Here is a 16,791-nt window from a genome sequence, read left to right on the forward strand (position 1 = left end):
GACAACTGAATTTAAGCAAAGCTTACCTATTTTTAGCCAGAATGTTTCAGAGCTTTATTCTCTCTTGTTAAGGCATTTACTACTCATGTTCCTTAGAAGCCTATTTCTTTCCCCCACAAGGTACCACTCCAATTTGAATTTCCTTAGTCTCACTATATCCTAACTTAAAATAAATCTTTTGTAATATTGAAATTAGTAAGTAGACATTCATAAAACATTCTTCATAGTTGTATTTTAATATTGAATGTGTGCAGCATTATGGTTTACCGTACGGTTATGCTAAACATAGCTAATTTAGCTTCACTAAGAATGCCAATGATCCATCGATCATATTCAGGATCATTCTCGAGAAGTTGACCCCATCAGGCTAGGAACCTCTTCTCCAGCTTGCCAAGCACCAGGCTTTTCCAATGACAATCTTATAAGTTACAACCAAGTGGAGTTGCTTGAACTGGCCTCAATGTATCTCAGCGAGCAAGATGGGAAAAGAATCCTCACCAGGGCTCACATTCATAGGCTGGGAATTGGTAGCCCATTTTCAACTGTGTGTGTATATCCACACTCCCGCTGGAGGAAGGTATACAGGCAAGTATAAAATTTAATATGATCACGATGTCTGATCAAATACCCTGCCAGCTTTCTACTTAAATTCACACAATACAATTTTTTTACATGGCCAAATTACCAGAGAGCATCCAGCATCCATACCTGAACTGGAATTACCAGCAGAGGAGAAATGGAGAACACAGAAATAAAATTATTAACTGACAGCAAGATTCTTTATTGTTAATGGGTTGGTGGTTTACCAAAAACAATGCAGTGATTAAAACTTCTGGCATTTCTTTATGAGTATGAATCATAAAATGTAGTTTATCATAGCAAAGGAGATTAGAAATTTTAAGAAGAGGTGGACACATTTCTAGTAGACAAAGTTACTGAGTGACATGGAAGGTAAGGGTGATGGAGGGGGGTTTGGGACTGATGAAAACAACCATCTCCAGTTTTGTACAGTCCTATGTTCCACAGTACATTTCAGAACTTTTAGCGTTTAAATAATTGTGGGGTGCTAATAGGAGCAATGGAGGGGTGGAATAAAAAGTAAACAGAACTTAAGTTTTTTTAAAAAATATAAAATGATCTTGTTATCTGTAGCATTGTAAAGAAAGGAGGCAGCCCATTGCAACCAAATGAAATGATGCAGTTACCAGCTGTAAAACAGTTGTGCTAACTGCTGCGTTTATTTATTTATTGAACAAAGTACAACAGACAACTTTTAAATATGTACATGTCCAAAGAACAATAGGAAAGGTCATGAATAATGGTGGACAATTAAACAACTAACAGGATGGGGAGGAGGCTCCTCATCCTCAACGATGGGGAAGGCCAACACATCAGTGCAAAAGAGAAACAAAAAACAGAAAATGCTGGAACATCTCAGCAGGTCTAACTGCACCTGTGGAGAGAGAATGGAGCTAATATTTTGAGTCTGGGTGACCCTTCATTAGAGCACTTCATCAGTGCAAAAGAGAAGACTGAATCATTTGCAACAATCTTCAGCCAGAAGTGCCAAGTGGATGATCCATCTCACAGTCTCCTACTGAGATTCTCAGCATTTCAGATGGCAGTCTTCAGCCAATTTGATTTACTCCATGAGATATCAAGTAATGATGAAGACACAGGATACTGCTAAGGCTACAGGGCCCTGGCAACATCCCACCTATAGCACTGAAAACTTGTGCTCCAGAACTTCCCACGCCACGAGGCACGCTTAGTTCGAGGACATCAGTGCAGGAGATTGTCATGGAAGTGCAGCTTCCAAATCCAGAACCTATACCTCCTAGAAGAGCAAGGGCAACAGATATGTTGGTTCCCCATCACCTTGAAGTTCCCCCTCCAAGTCACTCACTATAATCGCCGTTCCTTCACTGCCACTTTGTCTGAATCCTGGAACTTCCTCCCTGACAACAGTGTGGGTGCACCTACACCAGATAGACTGCAGCAGTTTAAGAGTACAGCTCATCACCACCAATTAGGGATGGGCAATAAATGCTGGCCTAGCCAGCAATGCTCACGTCTCAAGAACAAATAAAAAAATCACATTGTATTTCTGACAGACCAGGGTCTATAATTTAGATATTAATTTTATCAACAAGCACATACAAGAAACACTATCTAATTAATGAATTAGCTATCATAAACTAAATCATATTTTAACATATAAGCAGAGCCCATCTTCTGCTGTCCATGCATTTTTATCACTCCCATTTGAACTAAGTTGGTCATTAGACTGCAGCAACAAACTGTTTCTCTGTTCTGACTTGAAAAAGGAACCTGAACATCAATAAAGGGATGCTACACAATATGTGCACACATTTCAAATAACAAAGTGGTTGTTTTGTATCAATCCTCAGGAAGCTCATCCATCCAGTAGTCAAAAGGATGTGATGGAAAGTCTTTTGCACCCCTGATAATGGAAAACCCCAGACTGATGGCCCATTGTGATCTTGATGTGGGTATGCCGGCGTTGGACTGGCGTAAACACAGTAAAAAGTCTGACAACACCAGGTTTTAGTCCAACCTATTTATTTGATAATATTCTCACTAGCTTTCGAGGGGACAGCCTCTTCGTCAGGTGAATGGAGAGTTCTGGCCTCAGACAGAGCATATAAAGCACAGACAGTTTAGAGATTACTGATTAAAATGCGAATCCTTACACCTAACCTGCTGTTCAAGACCTGAAGTGGCTGACAATGTGAGTGGTAGGAGCACTGATCACAGTTTAAAGAGATGTGTATTGTCTCCAGACAGTACAGTAAGTGAGGTTTTGCAAACCCAGGCAAGTCACGGGGGTTACAGATAGTGCGACATGAACCCAAGATCCCTGTTGAGACCGTCCTCATGTGTGCGGAACTTGGCTATCAGTCTCTGCTCAGCGACTCTGCGCTGTCGTGTGTCGTGAAGGCCGCCTTGGAGAATGCTTACCCGAAGGTCAGAGGCTGAATGCCCGTGACCACTGAAGTGTTCGCCAACAGGAAGGGAACAGTCTTGCCTGGTGACTGTCGAGCGATGTTCATTCATCCGTTGTCGTAGCGTCTGCATGGTCTCCCCAATGTACCATGCTTCGGGACATCCTTTCTTGCAACGTATCAGGTAGACAATGTTGGCCGAGTTGCAAGAGTATTTACCATGTACCTGGTGGATGGAATTCTCACGTGTGATGATGGTATCCATGTCGATGATCCGGCATGTCTTGCAAAGGTTGCTGTGACAGGGTTGTGTGGTATTGTGGTCACTGTTCTCCTGAAGGCTGGGTAGTTTGCTGCGAACAATTTGCGCCTCAATATGCCAACATCTTCATGCACAGGTTCGAACAAGACTTCTTCACTGCACAGAATCTTCAACCGATGCTGTACACTAGATACATCGATGACATTTTCTTCCTTTGGCCTCATGGTGAACAATCACTGAAACAACTATATGATGATATCAACAAATTCCACCCCACCATCAGACTCACCATGGACTATTCCCCAGAATCAGTTGCATTCTTGGACACACGCATCTCCATTAAGGCCGGTCACCTCAGCACCTCACTGTACCGCAAGCCCACAGACAATCTCACAATGCTCCACTTCTCCAGTTTCCACCCTAAACATGTTAAAGAAGCCATTCCCTATGGACAAGCCCTCCGTATACACAGGATTTGCTCAGATGAGGAGGATCGTGACAGACACCTCCAGACCCTGAAAGATGCCCTCGTAAGAACAGGATATGGTGCTCGACTCATAGATCGGCAGTTTCGATGCGCCACAGCGAAAAACCGCACCGATCTCCTCAGAAGACAAACACGGGACACAGTGGACAGAGTTCCCTTCGTCGTCCAGTACTTCCCCGGAGCGGAGAAGCTACGACATCTTCTCCGGAGTCTTCAACATATCATTGATGAAGACGAACATCTCGCCAGGGCCATCCCCACACCCCCACTTCTTGCTTTCAGACAACCACACAACCTCAAACAGACCATTGTTCGCAGCAAACTACCCAGCCTTCAGGAGAACAGTGACCACAATACCACACAACCCTGTCACAGCAACCTTTGCAAGACATGCCGGATCATCGACATGGATACCATCATCACACGTGAGAATTCCATCCACCAGATACATGGTAAATACTCTTGCAACTCGGCCAACATTGTCTACCTGATACGTTGCAAGAAAGGATGTCCCGAAGCATGGTACATTGGGGAGACCATGCAGACACTACGACAACGGATGAATGAACATCGCTCGACAGTCACCAGGCAAGACTGTTCCCTTCCTGTTGGCGAACACTTCAGTGGTCACGGGCATTCAGCCTCTGACCTTCGGGTAAGCATTCTCCAAGGCGGCCTTCACGACACACGACAGCGCAGAGTCGCTGAGCAGAGACTGATAGCCAAGTTCCGCACACATGAGGACGGTCTCAACAGGGATCTTGGGTTCATGTCGCACTATCTGTAACCCCCGTGACTTGCCTGGGTTTGCAAAACCTCACTTACTGTACTGTCTGGAGACAATACACATCTCTTTAAACTGTGATCAGTGCTCCTACCACTCACATTGTCAGCCACTTCAGGTCTGGAACAGCAGGTTAGGTGTAAGGATTCGCATTTTAATCAGTAATCTCTAAACTGTCTGTGCTTTATATGCTCTGTCTGAGGCCAGAACTCTCCATTCACCTGACGAAGAGGCTGTCCCCTCGAAAGCTAGTGAGAATATTATCAAATAAATAGGTTGGACTAAAACCTGGTATTGTCAGACTTTTTACCATTGTGATCTTCCCAGAGAACCTATTTGACATGGTCAAAAAAATCCTTTAATTTCAAAATAGAATTGATTGGTGCTGGTTGGAGAACTTGCCCCAAGACAAACCAGCCCATTGTGATCTGAACTACCCGGGCATAGTCCGTATTTGGCATGTGGCAAAAACAGGACAATGCTTAAATGTTTGGTGACAGAAATTCAGATGAAGCATTTAATGATGCACAAACACTTTTATTGCTCTGTTAAGTAAAAGCAAACCAATGTTTGCATTGATTCCTATCCTTGTTTTTTTAAGGAAAGCTTTTCATAAAATCTGGAAAAATACTTATATACAGGTAATGGCATTAGAAATGCTTGACACAATTGGCAAGTTATTAGTTTCAGATGGTGCTTATGCATATAAATGTACAAAATATAATGATGACTTGAAAAAGAAATATAGAATCCGGAGAGATAGGAGATCTTAAGGTTTGATTAGTAGACCAGTTATTAAAAGTTATTGGGCTATAATTTGTCGTAATAGTGGTGTATGCCGTTAATTAGATTTGCTCCTGCACATTTAGCTTTTAATATTTTTCTGCAAAGAACATTGTTGAAAATGTGAGCTAATAATGTGAGAGCAAGGGGAAACAGGCATCTGCAGCCCAGGTGAACAGGGCAAATAATCAACTATTCAGATTGAAGAGTCGTGAAATAAGCAGCACAAGGACTGAGAAGCAAGCACAATTTAGAGTGTGTCAATTCTTCGTCAGGACGAAGGGGCTAACCCGAAAGCTTGCGAGTATATTATCAAATAAATAGGTTGGACTAAAACCTGGTGTTGTCAGACTTTTTACTGTGTTTACACCAGTCCAATGCCGGCATACCCACATCAATTCAATCAGCCAGACCTTGGTAGAATGATGTGTTTAACAGCACACAGCATTGTTAAACTGGTTAGCAACTTCTGGTGATTCCAAATGCGCAATTAAACATGGAAACCAGAAAGCTGTCCGAGTTACATTGCTCTTGAAGCTGGATGAGAATGGTATCTTGCTGAGAGACTTGCATTGAAACATATGGGTACAGTGTTAAGTTGCAGTACTTAAGTGATAAATACCCACTACACTTGCCAGAAGAAAATGATGACTTGTCCATTTCAGCACAAGTAAATTTTTATTGCTATGTTAAGTCTTAACTGCTGTCAAACAACACACAGGCACAGAAAATTAATGTACATCTGTGGTGGCCACTACTTCAGATTTAGCATTAGCATTAGAGATTTAAAGTAAACATGTATATTTTACTTTATCTTATCTTCTTGCATCTCTCTTCTAATTTAGTCTTTCTTTAGATCCCTTTATTTTCTCTGTACCTGATTTGACATTAAGTTAAGAATTTAGCTGCCACTTTCTGGAAATGCTGTTCATTAACCTTCATGTGGGTTAATTAAGGCGATACAAACAAATTGTTTGTCCTAGCCCAGAGCTCTGTAGTGTGCAGAACGCCTTTTGGTTCTCCAGTTACATCAGGTTCCAGTGCAAATAGCCAAGTGGGCGAGTGCAAATATAACAAATTATGTGTGCCATTGATTCTCTGCTATTCGCAACATCTAGTCCAAAGTCAAATCAGGTATAGAAAGAGAAATAAAGAGAAGGAAAGTGAAAAAAAGAATGAGAAAAAAAGAGACAAAAAAAAACTCAAAATGATCAAAACCACGAATGAATGAATGAATGAAATGTCACACCTGTAATAATTAATTTTCAGTAGCTGAGGGGTTGATTGGCATTAATTAACACATAGCATGTCATTAAAACTTTAAGACTCAAAATTATATGACTCAACTTTGTGTGGCGAGTTAACCAAATGAAGTGTCAGATCAAGCTCAAGATAGGGTCAAGGCCTTATCCTGTCAACTTGGGTCTTATTTGTCTCTCTTGAAGGGACCTTGAATTGGATTCAATTGGATTTTGAATTTGGTTTTTGGAGCAAGCAGGGAATAGATTTGCATTTGCCCAATTTATTCTGAACACTGGCACTGCAACTTTAAGGGTGGAGTAAAATTTTTTTTAAATTGGGTGTGGCGAGTTTGGCTCATGTCTATCATATAAATAAAGCATCTTCACACCATCCCAACCACTTCAATGCAAGGACAAAGCATTCCAGATGCTGAAAATCTGAATACAAACTGAAAGTTCTGGAAATGCTCAGCAGTTGTGGTAACATCTAAGGCAAAGAGAAACAGAATTAGTGCTTCAGGCTGGCAACCCTTCACCAGAATAGCAGTTTGAACGAGAGATCAACTCAGCATTTTAACCCTGTTTCTCACAGACATCAGATCTGCTCAGTATTGCCAGCATTTTCCACTCTTAATGCACTTCAGACAGTAAGGTGATCTTTTTGCAAAGGTGATGTTTTTGTAAAGCTAACAGTGGGGTGGCACAACTGGGATATGTGGATATTTGTGTTTAACTGGGCACTGGTGATTCTCCTGAAGTCGCTGTACAGTTCATGGGTTGAAAGCGACAAGTGGCATTAGCCTCACTGTTATTCCAAGAGCAAAATCAAGCCCACTGAAATGTAAAGTTAATGGTGGCAGACGGACAGATTTTCCGATGAGAAAATTCCCCCTTCCGATATATAGAATTGGTTTCTACAACAACTTCTCTCAACAGAGTAATGCCGAAATAAGTTTATTCTTGATTGGAGTTGTTTACATTTTCAGTAGGCTTGATGATTGAAAGTTTCCCATCCTAAAGCTTTTTCAAAGCATCAGAAAAGCAGTAAGCTTAACCAAAATGAAATTTGGCCAACATACAATATACTCTTAAGAGTTGACAGAAAGAACACACACCTTTGCAGTAGATGGTGCAATTGGCCGATTCTTCATTCACCGTTACTTTCAGTTGTCTTAACCAGCACCATTCGTCCTTCAGCTGCAGGGTCACAGTAACACACTGCAGGGAGAAAATAACTTGTTTAGGAAACTCCTTTCCTACTTGACAATGGTTTTTGACCTAATTTTGACAGATTGCACAGAGTACAGCATTGGTTGCCAATTTTGTTCATTCAATGGTTATGATCATGAGCCAATTTAGTGCATTTAGATGACTCTAGCATGTGTGAGAAGCAATTTTGTTTTGGACTAATGCTAATGTTTTTGTGCAAATGCAGGATAAAATCCAGGATTAAGTTCCAACAACGCCAACTTAAATTTATATAGTGTCTTTATTGTAATAAGACATTCCAAGATGCTGCATAGGAGCATTATAAATATGACACTGAGCTGCATAAAGAGATATTAGGGCAGATCCCCAACCATTTAGTCCAAGAGCTAAGAAAGAGTGTCTTAGAGAGATAGGGCAGTATGGAGGTGTAGGATGGGATAGGCAGAGCATAGGGCCTCGGAACTGAAAGCCCTCAATGGTGAAGTAATCATAAATCAGGGATGCTGAAGACGCCAGAATCAGATAAATGCTAGTATCTCAGAGGGTCTCGGAGGAGTTAAAAAGAAAGCGAAGAGTGAGAATTTTATCATGACATTGTTTGATTGGGAACCAGTCAGGTCCGTAAGCACAGGCATGGTAGTTGAATGGGATTTGATGTCTTGAACATCAGAGTGTGTGGGAGTTTGCGGCAGAGTGGTTAGCACTGCTGCTTCACAGCTCCAGGGACCTGGGTTCAATTCCCGACTTGGGTCACTGTCTGTGTGGAGTTTATACATTCTCTTCATGTCTGCGTGGGTTTCCTCCGGGTGCTCTGGTTTTCTCCCGCAGTCCAAACATGTGCAGGTTAGCTTGATTGGCCATGCTAAAAATTGCCCTTTAGAGTCCTGAGATGCAAAGATTAGAGGGATTAGCAGGTAAATATGTAGGGATATGGGGGTAGGGCCTGGGTGAGATTGTGGTCAGTGCAGATGCAATGGGCCCAATGGTCTTTTCTGCACTGTAGAGTTTCTATGATTGGTCAGGAGTGCATTGGAATAGCCAAGTCTTCAGGGAACAAAGGCATGATTTGAGGGTTTCAGCAGCAGATGAGCTGAGTTGGGTATGGCTGGGCAAAGTTAGAGAGATAAAAAAAATAAGCATTTTTAGCAATGGTTCACTTGTGTGTCATAATTGACTTATCCAAATCAATTAGGACACCAAGTTTGGGAACAGGCTAGTTTTGTCTCAAATCGCAGCCATCGAACGGAATGAAGTCAGTAGCAGGAACGGAGTTTACAGCAGGAACCAAAACGGATGCCTTCAGCTTTTCCAATATTCGACAAGAGGAAATTTCTGCTCATCCAGTACTGGACGGCCAAATTAAAAGGTGAGAGTTTCCCTCTACTTTGTTGTGAAAACAAACCAAACATCACCACTGATTTTGCATCAGTAGGAAATGAAGATCACTTTGCATCATTGCCAAACCTGTAGTGTAAATGCATCCTAGAACACAAGTCAAGTCAGCTAAATAGCATAATCTCTTATAGCAAAAACAAAAGCGTCCTTGGAAGTTCAATTTCACTATTTAATTACATTCTTGTTAAATTTTGACTCGTGTCTGTCAGGACAGGGGAATCCGTTCTATACTTATTCTTCTTGAAATATGCAGACAATTATAAAATAGGCAAAGTATATATCACCTCAGGGACACATATTTCAAAAATACTGCGTTAAAAATTTGAATTACTTATGCACTCAATTGGTTCACCCCACTTATAATGGTATTCTTCAATTTTCAATAAATTAGCCAGAAAGTAAAGTTTTAAGAATCATGATACATTGCACAACTGAATCAAATGTGCACAATTCCTTTCACAGTGCTTTCGAATATCTTAAAATAAAATCCAGTAAATCCGCCACTATTACTCAAATGATCCCACATTGACCTGCATCTTTGTACTTGGGAATAATTAATGAACAGAGACTCTTAGTTAAAAAGCTCAGTACACAAAAACAAGAACCACATGACAGAGTTTGAGAAATTCTCCATCTTTGACAATAATCATTAGAAGGCTAACAAAATAAAAACTCTTCAAGGCAGCACACAACATTACTCTCAGCCACAAGATGGCACCAACGATGGATTTTTCCTGCGATTTAGTTCAGTTTTTTTCCCAGGTATAGCTGGGACAAGATTTCATAATTCAGCCAGATTAAAAAGAATAAATGGATTTCGATTTCCAAAAAGAAATAGAAACAGAAAACGCTTTCTAAGTTGAGGTCATTGGACTGCAGTGAACAAGAATTTCTATACAGCAAGATTAACTTTACTTAGCATAGAGGTCGGCATACAAGTCAACCTCTAATGCCTCAAAGAAACCCTCCAAAAATTGAGGTCAACTAGTATAGATGTAAACTGCTGTTGCGTAATAGTGGTTGCCATCACTGTGGTTTGTCACGTGGGGATTTGCTTTATGCAAACATGTCTTAAACTCTCGTGCATCTTTGCAACACAGCCATATCACCTGTTCGATGCCTTCCACCAAGTTATAAGGTGCAAGTAAAAGATCCATTGTGGTGTGAAAAATTGAGGCTGACTACTAATGAGGGTATAATGTGTCATGGCTGAAAAGGGGAGCAGGGGTCAACTCCTTTACTGAGTTGATGCAAAATAATAAGTTTTGGAGCTAAGAATAATGCTGCCAGTTTATACACCATAATCTGCGTTACATTGAACAGGTTTTTTTGGCAAATTATTGTGCAATAAGTACAAAAACATACCACAAGAGGGATATGACTTATGTAATTTATTTTAAAAAGTTGCAACATCAGCGAAAAAGGCTATCACCCTCAAGTTATACAATAATAGCACTTCAAAGCATTCCTGCCCACAGCACTTTCAGTGTAAATTTTGTAAGCCAATACCCGATGGCAACCTGGATCCAAATTCTCCTGGATCTTACTGATTCCTATCAAAGCGCAGCCAAATGTAGCCCTCTTGGACTGCAATGGGCCTAATGTTTGGATCAGTGGCACACCAGAGGAAAGCAATACATCGATGCTTATAGGCTGTTTGGATTCTAATTTCAAAATATATGGCTATGTCTCTACCATCTCAATTCATATCTTATCCCAGGCAAAGCAGTAAATTAAGAAGCAGATCAAAATTTGATGCTTTAACAGTATCACAGTAGTTATAAAAGGAAATGCAGCCCATGGTATTGAATTTGATCTGTCGAAAGACGACTCCCAATTTATGTTCAGTTAAATGTTAAAAGAAGCCAACTATTCCCTCCATTAAACCACGAAGAGTTTACATGAAAATATATTAATGCAAATCATCTTTCTGATAAACGGTTACAAGGAAAATGCAGGGAGAAAAGACCAGATGGATAGTTCACGCAGAGACACAAGGGGCTGAACTGCCTCCTATGCTATAAAGAATCAAACCAATTTCCCTTGTCAGTCATTGGCATTACGATCAATGAATTCCTCACCATCAACATCTTGGTGATCACTATCAATTGGAAACTTAAGCGGATCAGCTGCATGGATTCTGTGGCTATAAGAGTAAGTCAGAGGCTGGGCATTTAGCAGCAAGTGACTCACCACTCTCCCCCACCCCGTAAATGTCACACACTCCATCTGGCTTTGGAACGTATCACCATTTTGGTCAAAATCCTGGAAATCTCTAATGTCACTGAGTGAGAATACCAACAATCAACAGACTGCAGCATTACACCAACATTTTCTCAAGGGCAATTAGGGATGGACAATAAATGCTGACCACTCCAGCTGTTCACATTTGATAAACAAACAAAAATTCTACGGTTCTAAGGTGCGATATACTGAGCAGAATTTGGTTAGCTATGAAATGCATCAACGTTAATACTTTGCAAACCTAGTTATTTTCTAGGCTTTTCTATCTGCTTCTGAAATTACTCAATGCTTGACAATGATGCTGACATCTGCAATCCTGAAATCTTTCACATCCTTTTCCTATGAATGTTAATGATTGCGAAAATTTTAATCTGGGATGATCCCTGAGCTGTTGCTGAGCTTTTGATATGAAATCTAATTATTCAGCCTCAAACCAAGAGCTACAGTCATCTCCGAGAACTCATCAGTGCAGTAGCCAGAGTTCAAAGCCAGATGCAATATCCAACATTCACGGTGCAAGTGAAATATTTTACCAAAAATAATGTTGTTTGTCAACTAAATGCAATTCTATTTCAAAAATCAAATTATAACAAATGCTTGAGTGAACCTTCCACTATTTTTACAACCAAACCTTAGCTAAGAAAGTCAATAATTGGCTTGCAACCGACTTTTTTAAAACCATTCTTAATTGTTTACCCCTTTGGGAGTCACTAGAATGGGTGAAAGGGTTGGGGGGTGAGGGGGGTGGGGTGCAGGGAATGTCCATTGTCTGATGCAGTGGTCACTGGCATGCAGTAGAATCTAACAGTTGCCTGAGATTTTTGGTGGATTTTTCAGCCTGACTATATAGAGTTATGCACATCTTGCATCTCAACTGCTGGCTGATGGGTTTCCAGAGGCCCTCTGCAACCTGCGAATAGGGAGAAACCACAATTTTGATGTTCCAAAGCTAATTACATAACTTTATCTACATATGCATCCTAATGAATTAGTTACCAAACATCAGTCTATCATTAAACAAAATAAATGGTAATTTATTAACTGCCAACATTGGACGTGGGCTTCCTTGATTTCTGACTGCAGTCCAAGTTTCACTCGCAAAGTTCCTACCAACACATTTTCAACTGTTGTCTAATTTAACTTCTTCCACAGCGCAATGGGCATGACAATCCCAAGTTATACTGGGAAGCCAAAATGAAGCACTGAGCTAAAAATATCTCATAGCAACCAGGTGATGCTTTTTTAAGAATTAATACAAGTATACTAGAAGTATACAGCATGTATACCAAAATAGAAAGTGCTGAAAATTCTCAAATAGTAATAAAGTAGTAGCCCCTGTGGAGAAAGAAGCACAATTAATGGGCAGAATTTTACCACCATAGTCTCTGGTGGAAGGGCAAGAATATTTTCAGGTTCAGAACTCAACCACCACATTAGAGGGATTCCGGTTATTTTTGCCAGCTCCAGTTCCCTGAACAATTAGGAAAGAGCTTGGAATGGGACAGTCATTCACTCAGGAGGACAGTTTCTGATTAGAGACCAAAGCATGCTTTGGTAAACGTTGCCAGCACTTGGATTTTTCAAGCTGTTGCACAAAAAGGAATGGGGAGGACACCACCGCCACCACACCTCCCACCCTTTCCTGGAGGTCTTGCTGATGGTCTGCAAGAAGGCGAGTTCTCCTGAGGGAGGGAAGAGGTGGAGGTGGTAGTGGAAGAGGAAGTCAGCAGCAGGAGTGAATTCTCTCCAACATGGACATAACACAATAAGAGGATAAATGATCTGAAGAGGGGGAAATAGTTAACACTTTCGGGTGTCAAACCCTAATCTCTGGCTTGCTTAGCACTTTCCTGCACAGCACATTTTGGGTTAACACACCTTATAGCACCACTGATTCCCCTCCGTGCAGGCACCTCACAACCCATGTGCAAGAGGGCAACCTTATTGCCCTCTTGCACACATGCCTAACAAGCACCCTTCATAATTGGTGTCCTTCCTTCCACTGTACAAAAGCAAACACCAGCATTCACTGCTTTCTCTCCCTGCAGGCAAGCAGCACACACAATTTAGCAAAAAGCAGGGAAGTGGCATGTGGGGGAAAGCAGGGGGAGGGATAGGCCTCCACTGATGGACACTTATTGGCCAATGACAATTCATGCCCAACAGGTCCATTGGGAAGGCACTGTTCTCCAAGGATCTAGATGTTGGCAGTGACCTGCTGAGAGAGCTGGGGTTTTTTTGAGGCACTGATGCTCAGACATGTTACCAGAGCTGATCCCCTGCCTATCAACCCTATTTTGGGCATCTGATCTCCTTCCAACCAAATTTTAGTGTCTATCCCTTGCCATGCATGGGGCATGCAGTGGAGGAGAAGGCAGACAGTGCAATTGTTGGTGTGTTGCTAGGGCAATTGGTAGTGCTAGGCCCCCTGCCCTAATCTGTGGATCTGGTGGATCCCAGCTGCTCTGAAGGCAGGGAGGAGTACTGAGGCAGGTAAGTGGTTCAACAGTTGTAGCGCCTGCCAATCAGTCGGCAATCAACTTTCAAGCGCTGTCTGACAGAATGCTGTGAACGGCAAGATCTCACCTGGCCATATCTGCAGCTTTTCTGTGTGACAGGTCAAAGCTTTCCCAACCTGTCAGTTTCACTGAGGAATTTTTTTCTCATTGTACATTCGCCTCCTCCAACCTGCCATGTTGAAGATGCACATTGGGACTGCTGCGCAGTAGGAAGAAGAAAACTAGGTGCAATATCCCTCCTAATCACTAAATACCTCAACTTTCTTCCTGCTTCAGTCATTTGGGTGGGTGGGGTCAACTTCACAACCAATCTGCCCTTGGGAAAGGTAGAAGGTGATGGGAACACATCAGATACTGGTCCAATGCCATATTCTGCAACTTTCTTATCTCTGTGACCCTGAATTTGCCTCCTCCAGCCTGGGAAAATTCCACCCACCAAAGCTCTCCTTTTTGGGGAAAGGGACTTGCAGAGTTGGGAAGGGAAGTGTGAGGGGAGTACTGAGAAATGAAAATGTTCCCCACAAAAGGTCTGTATAATGAAATTAATTGGAATATTTTATAAAAAGGCAGCACCTATCTCACAAGCTGCAATAAAATACAAGAATGGGGAGTCCATTTTATTAGGGGTACCATGAATATCAATTGCTTGGCAGTATGCAGAAACAAATTAACTTTTTTATATAAGGCAAGAGGGAAAACATTGCTCATCATATGCTGATCAGAACAGACTCAATTAGGTCCTTCAAACCTACCAGCTCTTTTGGGGATGACAGTGAATCATGCAACTCTTACGGCGGCACAGTGATTAGCACTGTTGCCTCACAGCGCCAGGGACCTGGGTTCAATGCCAGCCTCAGGTCAGTGTGCAGAGTTCTCCCAGTGTCTGAGTGGGTTTCCTCCTGGTGCTCCAGTTTCCTTCCACAGTCCAAAGACGTGTGGGTTAGAATGATTGGCCACACTAAAATTGCCCCTTAGTTTCAGGAGGACGAGCAGGGCAAATACACGGGCTTATGGGAATAGGGCCTGGGTGGGATTATTGTCAGTGCAGGCTCAATGGGCCAAACGTCGTCCTTCTGCACTGAAAGGATTCTATGATTCTAACTCTTGTTAAAAGGCATATTTGACTTTGGAGAATGATTTGCAACCCTGAATCCCTTTTTAAAAATTATAGCAAGCAGCTGTGTAAAAATTAAAATTGTGTTTGTGTTTATCATAAAGAGCAACATATTCATTAAAAATCTAAGTTTATATTTTTGAACGTGATTGTATAAGAACCGAGTATAATGGTCATGGCAGGGTGTCAAAAAAACCTTGCTCGCTGCTGAAATAGATTACCAGCAATTGTCCAAAATAACACCAATTTCAAGATATAGTCATGATTTGGAAAGCTCCAAAATTTACATCAAACAGCAAGAGTGACTACTCAAGAAACTACACTATGAAAAATTATGAGCATATGCTGATTTGAAATGCATCTTTAAATTCTGACAAAATTTGGAACTTCCAGTACATTTAACAGCATCAGCTCTTCAGTCCAATTATTCTCATCATTCAAAACATGGCTCTGGTATCCTGGCTCACAAAGGATTCCATATTTTTAAAGAGTTGAAGGAAAACTATGACAAGAGCATAGTGCTGGTAATATTAACCAGACCGTCTCAAATACATATCATACACAAACATGTTCCACACCACATCTTTATCATCTGCTTATCACTAATTTATCAGGTTTCTCCTGATGCACTAGAGCCTCAGATACTTAAGACTTGCTGAGCTGCTTAATTTATCACACTTTGTAGTTCTGGAAAGCATCCATCAAACAGTCGAGTTTCTTTAGAAGGAAAAGAAATTTTTAAGAGTTTTTTTTAGGAAACTTCACAGATAACACGAAAAGAACATTTAACTGCAATGTAATATCAGAATGTCATGATATGAAGCAACTTGCATAATCAAGCCACGCAAACAGGAAAACAGGTCCTCAAAAGTAGAGTGATGATTGGAGAACTTTTAACCACTAAACATGAAAAAAAATCTCTAAAACTGTTGAAGTAACACATTTGGCACGAAAATGAAATGTATGCCAGGAAAAGAAAATACAAAACTGCCATTAACTATTCCATTCCAGAACCAGTAGATTTTTTTTGACCTTAAGTCATAGCTAGCAAATTAACCAAAAGATGCCCCATATGTTTCCTTCTTTTGAGCAGCAAGTAAATGTCTTACTTGTGTTACCAGGGAATGTCAGTTGGGTTCTGAATGGGGCACACATTTAGAAGATAAACTCCGTCAAGGCAAGGTACCTCCTTCTTTCTTACTGCATCATCACAAAAAAAGTAAATACTCAATGGATCTCAAGGTGGAAGCAATTTTTAAAAAAAATTTGTTCATGGGATGTGAGCATTGCTGGCTAGCTCAGCATTTTTTTGCTCAATCCTAATTGCCCTTGAACTGAATGGCTTGCTGGGCTAGTTTCAGAGGGCAGTCAAGAGCCAATCATATTGTGGTGGCTAACATCAACAAAAGGGAAGTAAAATCTCTCATCATCTGTGTATTTCTGAAATAAGCAAGTCAGGGGATGCTCAACTGACTCTTAGCCCTTTATATTCTGTTCTCCCTTTCCCACACATCCTTTTCCAAATTTTTAATCTTCTTTTAATGACTTAATTATTCCGGATTTGGTTATCCAAGTTATTTTAAGACATAGCCTTTGCGCTTAGTTTATATCTCCTTGTTAGCTCAGACACACAAGCAGAAAAGTGGACTTAAACTTGAAGCTGAAAGCACCCCCAATAACCCAGTTAGGTTATCCACTAAGCAAGTGAACTCTGCAGTTCTGGAAGTTTCAACATTCAATTCCAAGTGTATGCAGTGTTGACCGATAGCAAACAAGTGGTGTGATGT

The 16,791-nt window shown here is 41.1% G+C and overlaps 1 protein-coding gene across 5 annotated transcripts in view; it reads right to left on the reverse strand.

Moving 5' to 3' along the window:
- Positions 1 to 16,791, reverse strand: part of zfpm1 (zinc finger protein, FOG family member 1) — a 196,544-nt gene that overhangs the window by 24,825 nt on the left and 154,928 nt on the right. For all 5 annotated transcript variants that reach the window (XM_080186879.1, XM_080186876.1, XM_080186880.1 and 2 more), the window contains exon 5: positions 7,639 to 7,741. In XM_080186879.1, the coding sequence (XP_080043005.1) occupies positions 7,639 to 7,741 (103 nt within the window). The remainder of the gene's footprint in view (positions 1 to 7,638; positions 7,742 to 16,791) is intronic.

Source organism: Carcharhinus amblyrhynchos, chromosome 4 (assembly GCF_965287045.1).
Source record: "Carcharhinus amblyrhynchos chromosome 4, sCarAmb.v2.hapA, whole genome shotgun sequence".
Taxonomy (NCBI): Eukaryota; Metazoa; Chordata; class Chondrichthyes; order Carcharhiniformes; family Carcharhinidae; genus Carcharhinus; species Carcharhinus amblyrhynchos.